This window comes from Mastigoproctus giganteus, chromosome 1 (genome assembly GCF_048544385.1).
Source record: "Mastigoproctus giganteus isolate SK-2022 chromosome 1, ASM4854438v1, whole genome shotgun sequence".
Lineage (NCBI taxonomy): Eukaryota > Metazoa > Arthropoda > Arachnida > Uropygi > Thelyphonidae > Mastigoproctus > Mastigoproctus giganteus.
This window is the reverse complement of record NC_143575.1, coordinates 191,066,168-191,079,796: the sequence shown is the minus strand read 5'-3', so window position 1 is coordinate 191,079,796 and position 13,629 is coordinate 191,066,168. Positions and strand designations below refer to the sequence as shown.

Below are 13,629 nucleotides of genomic sequence, written 5' to 3'. Positions count from 1 at the left end.
TGAGTGGGGATTAAATAAGAGGGTTTTAAGGCTATATTATAAAGTTATTTTTATTCCAATTGTAACATATGCGGCTTTGATATTGTATGGGAGAATATCCAATGTCAAATTTAGAAGTAAGTTGATGTAAATTGAAAGATCAACATTGTTGTTAATGGTAAGAGCTTGCAGGAGAGTGTTGACAAATGCTCTGCAAGTCATTGCAGGAGTATTACTGTTAGATTACACAAAAATATTACAACACAAAATAAATAACTATTTTTGAGAAGTTTACTTGAAATAGTCCTCTGTTTTTTTGGTTTAATTTTGAAACTTGCTTTCGGGCCGCACAATCTTTCAACTGCTTCAAGGTCATCATCATTATATGTTAATGTATATATGGTGTCAACCTTAAAATAGTTGTTATAATTCTTAACTTCTTAAATAATCCAAGTGTGGGAAAAAAAATAATTTATCATCTAACAGAACTCCTAAATATCTATTTTGAGATACCAGTGGTACCTGCTTCCCATCTATAAGCAGCCAAGGGGCTTGTCTATAATCAAGTTTCCCTTTGAGCAACATCATTATAGTCTTGCTTGAGGAAACTACCAATTTATTATTCGTAGACCAAAACACCAGACTATCAATTATATCCTTAATTTTTAGTTCCAACTCATTTCTGGAATTACCCTGCACTGCCAAGACCACATCATCTGCAAAAGCTACTTTGTGGTGATCCATTGACAACCAAGAATTAATTACCAAATTCCAAAATATTGGGCCTAATACCGATCTCTGGGGACAGCCCCTACTCAAGCTATCTTCATATCTTAAATGTTGTGATCTGACAACTACCTGTCTTCTGCTTAGATAATTTTGAATTGTCCTATGTAATCTAATAAAACATGGCAGTCTCCTTAAAGCCACAAGGACGCTCTCATACCAAACAGTATCGAAAGCACCCTAAAAGTCAATAAACGCAGCTAACCCATTTTTTATCTCCCTATTATAATCTAACAGATCGTGTATTGCATCCTCAGTTGAAAACTTCTTTTTAAAACCATATTGGTGTAGAAACAATTAGTAACAGGCACTCAAAATACCTTCCCCAAATTCACTAATAATGAGATTGGGCGAAAGGCTTTTGGATCATTCCTTATTTTTTCCAGGCTTTAGCAATAATTTCAATAAAGCTATCTTCCAAAGACCCGGAAACACACCTTCCAAAAGACATTTGTTAAACATAGAGTAGATTCTAGATTTTCCAGGATAGATGATAAAAAAACAAATCCCGGTTAATCCAAAAATACGGAAGTCCCCGACATACGTAAGAGATACGTTCCAGGAGTTCTTACTTCGTCGATTTTTACGTAACTCGGGAATGAATAGTTATATATTGCTACTACTGTATATTATTATTGACAAATCTGAATTCAGCGCGATACTTGTTAATGTTTGACCATTTTCATACATTCTTATTAGTTTAATTTTCTGATCCAAATTGATCGCTTTCCTTTTGTTGGTAGATTTAGTAGTACCGCTGTCACTTATTCTCTTAGTCAGCACCATGATAACGGTCAAAATGAAATTTTCTGTAAAGAACTTCACAGGGTTAAGGCGAAAACTCACTATTATCACCCTGCACAAGCTCACATTTTACTAAAGCACATTTCTGGAGGTCAACAAAAAACAATAAAAACAATTTGCACTTTCCGTTTTATTGGGCGTTTCTGTTAGCGCAATCTATAATAAACGGGTACTAAACTCGATCTTATTGCATTAGTGATAATACCAATAGCTGGAATTCTGTGGGTTTTTACATTATTATGGTGAAGTGTGTGTGTGTCCCCTTCACTGAAATCTTCAGTCATATAAAAAAAAAAACCATAAATAATCGTAAGAATGTTCTCTTTTTTTCTTTTTTTTTGCTTGTTACTCTGATCTCACTTGTGCAATTTGTGCATGCTGTGATCGTCGTTATTAATTGCTTATTTTTTTTTGTTTTAATTTTACAATCCTAAAAATAAAAAATAAAAGAATTGAGTGAAAACAAATTTACGTAATTCCATAGTTGTGTAAGTCGGGGACTTACTGTATCGAAAAACGTTCAGCAACCTACGTAAAAAATTGGCGATAGATAAAAAAAACTTACCACGCACTACTTGTGTGTCCAATACGATGCTTCCCTTTATTTTTTTGCGATGTTGATTTTAAATCTAATAGCTTCCCTTCATTTTTTTTACAATGTCGTGTATGGTTTGGTCACCAACATCATAAGGGTTCATTAGAGATTTAATGGATGCACTGTTTTCAAACTTTTGAATAATTTAAAGTCTGTTTAGCAGAAAGTGCAACTGTTTTGCATTTACCCATCATTTTCACAATTTATAAACAAAAAAAATATATATATATATTTACTATAAAAGAAAAAGTTTGACATCCCTGACATAAATAACGAAACAAAATTTGTCTTTTTGCGGTGCGATGGAACACAAAAATCGACGCAATGCACTGAAACAAACTAAACATTTGGTCTCTTTTGTTTTTTTTGAGCAGCAGGTGTGAAGACAGCGGGGACTGCAAGATAATAGGCACATTAATCTCCCAATGATGACTTATACCTCAACTTCTTATTGCTTATTTACGTTGCAAAATATCTGTATATACCTATTCTAGTTATTACTTGAATTTCATGATTTCTGGTTTATTTTTTTATTTTTTTATTTGGAGTCTTGAAGTGTGCATGTTAATCTGATCCCAGTAAATCAAGAGTCTGCTGTATTTAAATATATGACAGGAAAATTCTCTACAGCTTTCACAATACAATTGTTTTCGATCAAATCCATTCCTGGACTCTTATTAAACTTTAATTTCGAGCAGACTTGCACAAGTTCATCAATATTAAACAACATGATTCCCCCCCCCCCCCCTTTCAACATATATTTGTTTTTTAGGAGCATTAGCAGCTAAGGCCATATTGCTCCGGGATATGCGGTGGTCATTCCCTGACCTTTCCGCATCCTCCGTATTTAGTGTTGATGGGCTCGAACCCTGGTTTAATCAAGAAGCGTGTGCTATGCACTGCTGCTCCTTCTCACCTGGATATGGAGGCGCCCCCTTCAACATACTCTTCATTCAGCCTTCTAACATCTTTTTGCCATTCATTATCATCCTCTGGGCAATCCCTCCTAAAGAGTTTCTGTACAATTGCCTTTACTGTTGTTACCCAATCAGAGGATTCTGCTACATTCACCACAACAGTATACATTTTCAGGCTTATTCCTAGTAAGCCTGAAAATGGGTCCCCAAGGATCGCTATTCCCCACATCGTGCACCAGATCTTGCCAGGCTTTAACCTTACATTTTAAAATCTGCTGATGGTAATGCTTCCTTTTCAGCTTATAAAGATCCCAAAATTGCCCAAATTATTCGCTATATGATTCCTTTCACCTCAAAGGTGGTACTTATGCATATGTCCGTTCTGATATTCCCTGTCAGAGACTTGGCAATTTGGAATCTCCTCTCTTTGATCTTCTCTGGCTTAAAATCTCTCTACCTCATTGTGTCAAATTCATCTGTTGCCTCTACCGTTCTCCCAACTCCACTAATCACTTGGAGCTCTGACTTTCTCTCTTTGCAACTTGACTTTCTCCAGTCCAACTTTCCTAACAGTGAGGTAATTTTCCTTGGTGATTTTAATGTTCACAACTCCAGCTGGCTTCCATTTTCTAGTCACACCGAACCAGCTGGTCGAGATGCTGAGGCTATTGCAATTACTAATGACCTTGCACAGATTGTTCATTTACCTACAAGAATACTGGACAATCCTAATCATACAGCCAATACGCTTGATCTTTTTCTCACAAACAACCCTTCTAAGTACACGGTTGAAGTGAGAGGTCCTTTAGGCACTTCAGATCACAACTTGATGATTGTCTCTTCTCAAATGGAACCTTTATCTCATGGCTATTCCCAACCTCGTGTTGTTTGGCATTACAAGAATGCAAAATGGGATGACCTGCGAGACTTCTTTTCTTCCTTTCCTTGGTCGGATTATTGTTTCAAAACTACTGATGTCAACGTTTGCTCAGATCGTGTCAGTGAAATTATTCTTGCAGGAATGGAATCCTTTATCCCACACTCCACTTTAAAATCTCGTCCTTTATCTAAACCTTGGTTTTCCAATAAATGTGCTAAGGCTGTTCAAGAGAAGAATGTTGCATATCGTAATTGGCTTGTTTCTTCTTCTTCAGTTTCATTTTCTGCCTACACCAAAGCTCGGAACAATTGTAAAACAGTTATTAATCAGTCCAAACTAGAGTTTGAACAGGCTAAGAGTAGAAAACTTGCTTCTTGCCTTAATGGTAGCCGAGCATTCTGGTCTCTTGCCAAAGCTATTGGCCACAACTTTTGCCCATCTCTGCTCCCACCTCTGTCCAAACTAGATGGTTCTGTTGTCACTTCAGCAAAGGATAAAGCTGACCTGCTAGCATCCCATTTTTCTTCCAACTTATGTATTAATGATCTTGGTAAAACACTTCCCACCATTCCAAACATGCTCCATTCTACGCCTCCTGTGTCTTCCGTCAAAAGGATGTCAGAAGGATTTTGACGAATCTTGATGCTAAGAAAGCTCCAGGTCCCGTTGGTATTTCTCTACTTGTTCTCAAAACCTGTGCTCCTGAACTTACTCCTAATCTTTGCCGCCTTTTTTCACTTTCTTATTCCAAAGGTGTTTTTCCTTCTGCTTGGAAATTTGCTCATATCCAGCCAATTCCTAAAAAGGGTGACAAATCCCTCCCATCCAATTATCGTCCCATTGCAATTACTTCTACTCTTTCTAAAGTAATGGAGAAATCAATTAACCGCCAACTCTTAAACTACCTAGAAACCTTCCGTCTGATCAACAATTGCCAGTATGGATTCCGTCAGTGTCGATCCACTTGTGATATTCTGGCTTATGTTACCCATTTATGGACTAATTCAATGGAAAGGTTCGGTGAAACACAAGTAGTTGCTCTTGACATCTCAAAGGCTTTCGATCGTGTTTGGCATAAAGGTCTTCTAAACAAGTTTCCATCTTATGGTTTGCCAACTGTTTTTTGTAATTGGTTATCCAGTTTTCTCTCTGATCGCTCACTGAGGATGATGGTAGATGGCTCTCTGTCTTCTAACTTCTCCACTAATGCCGGTGTTCCCCAAGGTTCAAGTCTTTTCCTCTTGTATATTAGTGACCTTCTTCCATTGACTGGAAATCCTATCCATAGTTTTGCCGATGATAGCACGTTGCATTCCACTTTCCATTTTGAGAAACCTTGTCCTGCTCAATCAGCTTTATCTTCTCAGAAATCTGCTACCAATTCCTTAAATGCCGATCTTCGGGTAATTCTCCAGTGGGGCAAAGACAACTTAGTTGATTTCAACCCTTCTAAATCTCAGTCTTGTCTTATATCTCGCATAAAAGGATTCTTCTGCTCCTATGCTTATCTTTAGTAATACTCCGATTTCTAGGCAAAATGATATATCTCTTTTGGGGATTCCCCTGACTTCTAATCTCTCTTGGCACAAGCACATTACAAATATTGCTTCTTCTGCATCTAAAAAACTTGGTTTTCTCTTTCACTCTCGGTGTTACTTTTGTTCCAAACAGCTGCTCACTCTGTATAAATCGCAAATCCGCCCTGCCATGGAATATTGTTCCCACATCTGGGGTGATGCCCCCATAACCTCTCTCAGGCTTCTTGATTCCATTCAGAAGAGGGCAGTTAGGTTAATTAATGACTCATCTCTAACAGAGTCTCTCCACTCACTGTCTCATAGACGTACGGTTTCTGCTGCATGCAGCCGACCGGGCTAGCCGAGTGGGTAAAGTACCTGCCTGGCAACCCAAAGGTCGCGGGTTCGATTCCCGCCTCGGGCTTGGATCAAAGTACTGCAAAACCCTTGGGAGGTGCAATATGGCCACAGAAGCCGATGCACCAACAACTACCAAATCAAAATCAAAAAATCTGCTGCATGCCTCTTCTACAGATAGTTCCATGGGCACTGTTCTTCTGAATTGGCTTCTGTAATTCCCTCCCTCTCTCTTTCAAAACAGTCCGAACACGTGCCGCCACCAGCTAGCATCCATTTTCTGTCCAACTTCAAACTCACAGAACCAACTTTTCATCTTCCTTGTTTATTCGTTCAGCTGCCGTTTTCTGGAACAACCTTCCTTCATACGTATTTCCTGAAAATTACAGTCTACAGAAGTTCAATGTCAACAAATATCTTCTTTCATCTTCTCAACCTCCAACCCAAGCACGGTACCAAGTACTATAGGTTCTAACACCTCGTGTTTGGGGTTTACATAAAAAAAAAAAAAAAAAAAAAAAAATCCTCTGGGCAATCCCTCCTAAAGAGCTTCTGTACAATTGCCTTTACCGTTGTTACCCAATCAAAGGATTCTGCTTCATTCACCACCACAGTATACATTTTCAGGCTTATTCCTAGTAAGCCTGAAAATGAGTCCCCAAAGATCGCTATTCCCCACATCGTGCACCAGATCTTGCCATGCTTTAACCTTGCATTTTAAAATCTGGCTGATGGTAATGCTCCTTTTCAGCTTATAAAGATCCCTATTTCTCTATTTTTCTCCCCCACCTTTAGCTCTAGATCTTTAGTATACTTTCCTTAGATTAAAAACCTCCCTTCTGATTAAGGTTAAATCAACTGACCATCATGGAACAGCTTTGACCCTCTCCCTTTTCTTCCTGGCAGAAAAACTAAGAACATTAGCTAAACAACTTTGCACATAAAATACCAAATCTGATGCTCACATACTATTTAATTCCCCCATGGATCAAAGCTAACAGACAATGACTCTCTAAACTTCTCCCAATCAATTTTTTTTATAATTATACCTTTTACAATCAAAGGTCAAGGAAGAATTTCCATCACAAGTGTACAATAACTTAAATTCAATGACTGTGATCACTGTTTGTCAGATACATTTTAACATCCCAATCAACAATTTTTCTGCTTAAGTTAACTGATGTAATCGGCACATCTATATTAGAGGAACCGTGTACATTATCAAATGTACTTGGTTTCCCCACCTCATTCAACACCCGCAAACCATAACTGTTCATAAATTCTTCTAATAATAAACACTCTTCTATCAGTAGTACCACTATACCATAGATCTGATTTCGCATTTGCATCCATAGTAAAAACCACACTCTTACCTTGTACAAAGCTAATTACATTTTACATATATTGGATTGATAACTCCATCTCCAAAGAGGAAAGACAATATAATGACATTACATAAAAAGAAATCTGTGGGGTTGACACAGAAATACGTACACCCCACTGATTACATAAACTAATTATAACTGTAACATTTAAATCCCTATTCAATACCACAATAACTGCCTTATGTTTGGTACCTAACCCCTGTATAATCTGAGCTGTCGCTGGAATTTCTGTTACTTTATAATTTTCACCAAAGGTAGCCACATATGGCTGTTGAATACACACTGTATCATAGTTATCATGTACACCAGCTTACCTGACCTCTTCATTTACAGCTTTTACACCTGAATAATCATAACATATTTCTGATTTATACTATTTTCAACGTTTCTATCTAAAGAACTGCCATGCCCTACTACAACCTTGTATTTCAGTACTACTATTTCCTCCAGACGTATTTACATTAGCTGTATTATTCATGATATATCCTACTACTGGCTAGATCCAAAGCTCTAGATAATTTGGGCAGATGGGCTAAGAAGTGGCAACTGAAGTTTAACCTTGACAAATGCAAAGTATTGCATATGGGTAGAAGTAACCCCAGAGAAACGTACCAACTGTGTGGTACTACACTTAAGGTGGTAGAAAATGAAAAAGACCTGGGAGTAATTGTGCAGTCAGATATGAAGTTTTCTGAGCAATGCAGACAGGCTGCCAGGGCAGGTCATGGGGTTTTGTCAATGATATATAGGAATTTTGCTAGCAGGGAAAAGGAGGTGATTGTAACCCTGTATAAGGCAATGGTCAGGCCACGCCTTGAGTACTGCTTACAGGTCTGGAGGCCTCATTTTAGGAAGGATGTAGATTTGCTTGACGTGTACAGAGAAGGGCAACAAGATTGGTGAGGGGAATGAAGGGATCCTCTTACCAAGAGAGGCTTAAGTTCTGCAAATTGCAGTGGCTGGAGACAAGGCACCTGCCGGTGATCTGATTGAGGTGTATAAGGCCTTGAATGGGTTGAGCACAGTGAATTCTGATGGGATCCTTCCACTTGTTCAGATTATGAACCTAAGTGGGCATAAATTCAAATTAAGAAAAGACAGATGTAGAATAGATGTGCAGGAATTGGCCTTTAGCCAGCAGGTGATTAATTGTTGGAACAAACTTCCATCTGTTGTTGTTGTTGTGGAAGTTGATAGGTTGAATAAATTTAAGGAGGAACTGGACAGGCATTTGGACTGGCTAAAGGCAAATTTTTTTGGCTGATGCTGCATAATCTCATACACTTGCTTTCTTGCATCACATGCCACTACTACTACTATATTCTGGACAGCTGCTGTCTCTAACCGAGTGGTCACATTGCCTCCTTTTCTGCCTACAATTCACTCATATAGGGTCTTGATCTTTACTAGTGAAATCAACAAAGATGTGACCACCCTGGGCACAATGCCCACACATTGCAGCTTTATGGGTACAATGAACAGCTGAATGGCAGTATCCCAGGCACCAAAAAACACTTATTCACAACCACAAAAGCACAAAATTTATGAGATGTAAATCCCAAATATATCTTGTCCTTGTCAAATAAACGCTTGTACAACTTCGGGCTTAACCCCACAATCCAGTTTGTCATTTTGGACTTAACCTCTGTGTTAAACCCAAATATCACACCATCAGCCACCTCCTCAGAAAAACCATAATCATTAAAATTCTTAGCATATAAATCATGCAATATTTCTTTCTTGGTAAGTTCCTTACTAACATCATATATCAAAATGGACAGGTCAGAGTCAATTGGCTTCAACCTATCAGGGACTATCTACCCCCTTACTTGATAATTCCCCAGATCCTATTACTTTATTTAAATCCTCACTACTTTCTATCTCCAAAATAAACCCCCTTGTTTCTAAATTCCTTACTAAAATCATACTAAATTCCTTACTCTAATATCCTTACATTTCTTATTCAAAGCAGCAACCACTACATATTTAACTTCATGACTAGCAACATAGCTAGACTCTTTTTCAGCTCTCAACTTATTAGTTGTATCAGATTTCTCCTTATATCTTCTGCTTTTACTTCTAACTCCAGTACCCCTTCTACTATCTGATTAGTTATACCATCACCACTTCTTTTTTTCTGACTAGCATAGTTACCAACTATGCTAGTCAGAAAAACTTTTTTACTTTACCCATTCCTGAATGTCCTCTCAACAAGTCATCAAGAAAAGCAACTCTCATTTGTAACTCCTCATTCTTTACCTTCAACTTCTCATTATTTATTAATAATGCAGTTGTCACAGCCTCCATATCCAATCACTTGTCTAGTATGAAGTTTGATGTGGCCTTGAGGGTAGTCTGTATTGCTGAGCCCCTGTACATGCTGTATATGGTTGGGGTACAGTAATTGGCGATGTAAAATTCGCCACACACACTGTTATGATTCAGTCACTTTATTATAATCATGGGTAGTATAATCTACCACGATTTTCTTTAATTTAACCATCAGTTCATAAATGGTGGTTACATCACCATATCCAACCTGCTACTCAATAATATTTAAAACAATTATCTCACTCTCTTTGACATTTGTAGCTACACTCTTCCAACCACAATCCCCAAAGAAGCTATCAAAACTCCCCAAAGGAAAGTCCGTCAGCTCACCCATTTTAGGATCATCAACCATTTGTAACTCCTCAATCCCCTCAGTGATACTCTCAACCTAGGCTACAGGATCCATACTCGGCCCCGAGCCTTCACTAGCCACAGGGGTTCCTACACTCACTGACACAGTTTTCTCCCCTGTGTCACCAATCTCCAGATTACCCACACTTTGACATATTAATCACACCATCATCTTCACTTACTTGGTGGGTGGTGAAACTGTATTTTTCCTAGCTTTTGCAACTTTTGTCTTCAAATACTTAGCCTCCAACAATTTTTGTGCTGAATCAGCAGGTAATCTAGGTAACCTTGAAGAAGAGGAAGAAGTTAGAGGGAAAAGAACTGGAATCCTCCTCCCATCCCCCTCCACGTTGCGACTTCCTACTATAAGATTTACTTTCCATTATCCAGAATCACCATAACAAATTAACCAAATCATGAAATAATATCCCTGTACTGCTCCTGCTAGTCTGAACCTAATTCTAATATTACTCCGACTTTACTCTGCACTTATAGCATGTGGATAATATTCCTCCAATTTTCGCTTATTACAATTGCCATTTAATAGATCAAAATTCAATTTGCAAATGTGATCACAATAACTGGTGCTTACTGCAATTATTTTATAGCACCAGCATAAGTAAAAAAAATAATAATAAATGCTAGCTCATTCGGATTATCGATGTTTTGAATTATTAATGTTCGGATTTTCAACACTCTACTGTATATCTATACAGTAATTTTCATAACTGCTATTCAACTTCCACAATACTAAGCTTTGATTAGGAAAAAAAGTGAATGAAAATGAAATACTTTTGACAGTAATGTATTTAACATATACTCTGTATATGTATAGAGTACAGTTTGTTTGTGTTTGTAAAATTAGTGTTGCTATTACAATAAAATAAAGAAAATGCTTTTGCCATTTTCTTTATTTTATTATTATTATTATTTTTTTTTTCATTAATCTAATATATAGAAGTTTTTTCCTGACATTTATATAATTATTGTAAAGTACAGTATAAACTTCCACACCTGTACCTTTGAGGACTAGAACACAATTGATTTTTGGAATGAAACTTTATCAGCAGTTTTATCCACTGCTTGAATTGGAAAATACTAACCAGAATGCAATTACCAAATAGAATAATATTTAGCAACTGAAATAACATTAAATGTATGTTTTTTTTTATTATTATTATTATTATCAAAAGTTTATCCAGCACATGGAAATCTGGTATTGACCACCACAGCACTTTTAGAAATCATTTTTGTAAGTTTAACAATCTCTTTTAACAAACCCTTTGAGTTTAAATTTAAAAAGTAAACTTTTAAACTGGAATGTAATTCTGGGTCACTTTAAGCACTGATTGTATTCCTTTTCTACCATTACATAACTTAAAATTCTATTGTATTGTTTGGTGCACAAAATAAAGTTCAACACACACAAGCCTCATACCTTAATTGTAAAATGATGCAAGCAAAATTCTCTTGGCTCACATCCCAAAAAAATTCTTGATTTATGAACCACTTCTGATTGATGCATGGTGTTCATAAAACTAGAGATTGCCTTTTCGGGTGTGTACTCATGATATCTGACACCAGTTTGCATAACTGCATAGTTAAAGTTTGCCTCCAGGTGAACTGACAGAAAAAGAGCTGTCAAAAAACTTTATCCATACAAATTTTAAAACACTATCTCACTAAACCATCGTTGATGTCTACAGTGCATTGCATATAGCTGATTGCTTATGAAAAAGTGATGAAAGGTCATCTGGAATGTTTGTTTTACTTCTTTAGTTAGTCGTTTTCAGTTTAGGCAGTGCTGTGGGAACCCCATGTATAAATTGCCAACTTTACATAAGATCATCTTTTACTAGTCAATTGCATGACAGCCCCATGACTTCAAATTTATCAGATTGCACCGGCATACACCATTTTAGTATTGCACCCATACATGTACCACTGTTTCATTAACTTGTCACTTTGTACCCCTCTTCAGTTTTATCACAGATAAATTAACTGCTTTAATTTTTGCGAATATTAATAAAAGTTGCCCTAAACTTGGCGGCACAAACTCAAACTGTGCAAATCTAATGTGGGATATTTCAAGTAAACGCTTAACAAAAATGATGTTTCAAAATTTCAGCTCTTTTCAACAATTATTTGAAGAAAGATGAAAGGCCTTAAAACCTAGCAGCTTTATAATCATCCTGCAAAAATAACTAATAATAAACAAAAAAAATGACCATACAGATATCTATAACACTTTTTTATTAATTACTCTACTGCAATTGGATAGTGTGTTCTTGTTGCACTTTTTTTTTTTCATACTGAAATAAATTTTATTTGCAGCCTAAGGTAAAGAAAAACATCAAGAGAAATCCTCTTGGTAGCACAATGGGACGTATCCATATGCAACGGCAGGACTACCGAAAATTGCAAACTCGAAAATTAAAGGGATTAAAGAAAAATATTGAAGAAAAGAAAAAGAAAGGACAAAAACGTGTTTTTTCCTCCGATCTATGTGAAAGGAATACAAAAACCAAGAGGCAAAAGTTAAAATAAATTTATTCTACTGAAAGGATAATGATGGAGGTATTTGTAAAAACAAAAAAAAAAAAAAAAAAAATATATGTAAAATGTGTACCCATTGAATTCCTCATTTTATTAACCAATTTGAAGTATTTGATTTATTTCATTATTATATGAATTAAGAAGCATTTCATAGTTGTTAGCGAGTTCCATCTACATACATTGTCTTCAACTCTTCACAAAGAAAGAAAGATAACTTACAAATTTACTTACCTTAAAGTTAGTACAGTGTACGCTGCTTGTTGTGATCATGGGTAATGTTATCACTTTTATGAAGTCTCAATCAGAGATTTACTAATACATGGGGGAAAAAAACATTTATTGTAATTAGCACTTTGGTGTACATTATACTTTTTTCCTTGTCGCAGTTTACGCAAGTGCAGGGTAAGTGATTATGTAACATCCTGATTCGTTTTCAGACTCCAACACGTCTAGTTACTGCTGTTTTGTACAGTTTGCTTCATTGTCAGTGTCATTAAACTATAAAAGAAAGTATCATATCTGTACTCCTTCCTGCCAGTGTCACTGTTTTACAGTAAAGCAGTAACCCTTTTCTAATTCTTGATTTTAATGTTTTCTTTATTTGCTTTTAATGGTTTGTATGGATTTCCAGGAACATTATGAAGTTTCATTTTTATTGACGATTTTCTCAAAAAAATAGTGGAGAGTCAAATTAAATTATTTTATACTGCTTCATTTAAATGTTTTTTTTTCTGTCCACTTCCATCTTTATGTACACATTTCTGTTCTGCATCAATAAACAACACTGAACAGCAACATTCTAATTTCTACGGTTATTGTTACTTGTTTAGCTGATTCCTGAAATTATTACAATTGGGGGGCCCATTGTATTTAGCATTATATTATTAATCAGGCCAAATGATGCAAGCAAGAAAAGCTATTCTGCATCAGCCAAAAAGGGGGGGGGGGAAGCAAAAAAAGGCCACCTCTCAGTTGATTGCAATTTACCCATTGTTAAAAAAAAAAGTAACTATCCAATTCTGCTTTGAATTTGTCAGACTGAACCTTAGCTTTTGGTCAATAATGCCTGAAAGAAAACTTCATGGAATCAAATCTCCTGTTGCTTCCCAAAATGCAGTCCATGTCTTCTAAGGCACTCCCAACCAATCTAGTTTCCTTTCTTTGGATACTC

At 36.5% G+C, this 13,629-nt stretch overlaps 1 protein-coding gene across 1 annotated transcript in view; it reads left to right on the top strand.

Annotated features, from left to right (window-relative positions):
* Positions 1–12,449, top strand: part of Non3 (Ribosome production factor 2-like protein Non3) — a 155,071-nt gene extending 142,622 nt beyond the window's left edge. Inside the window, exon 9 of the mRNA XM_090390187.1 lies at positions 12,237–12,449. Within this exon, the coding sequence (XP_090246313.1) occupies positions 12,237–12,449 (213 nt within the window). The remainder of the gene's footprint in view (positions 1–12,236) is intronic.
* Positions 12,450–13,629: the final 1,180 nt, after the last annotated feature.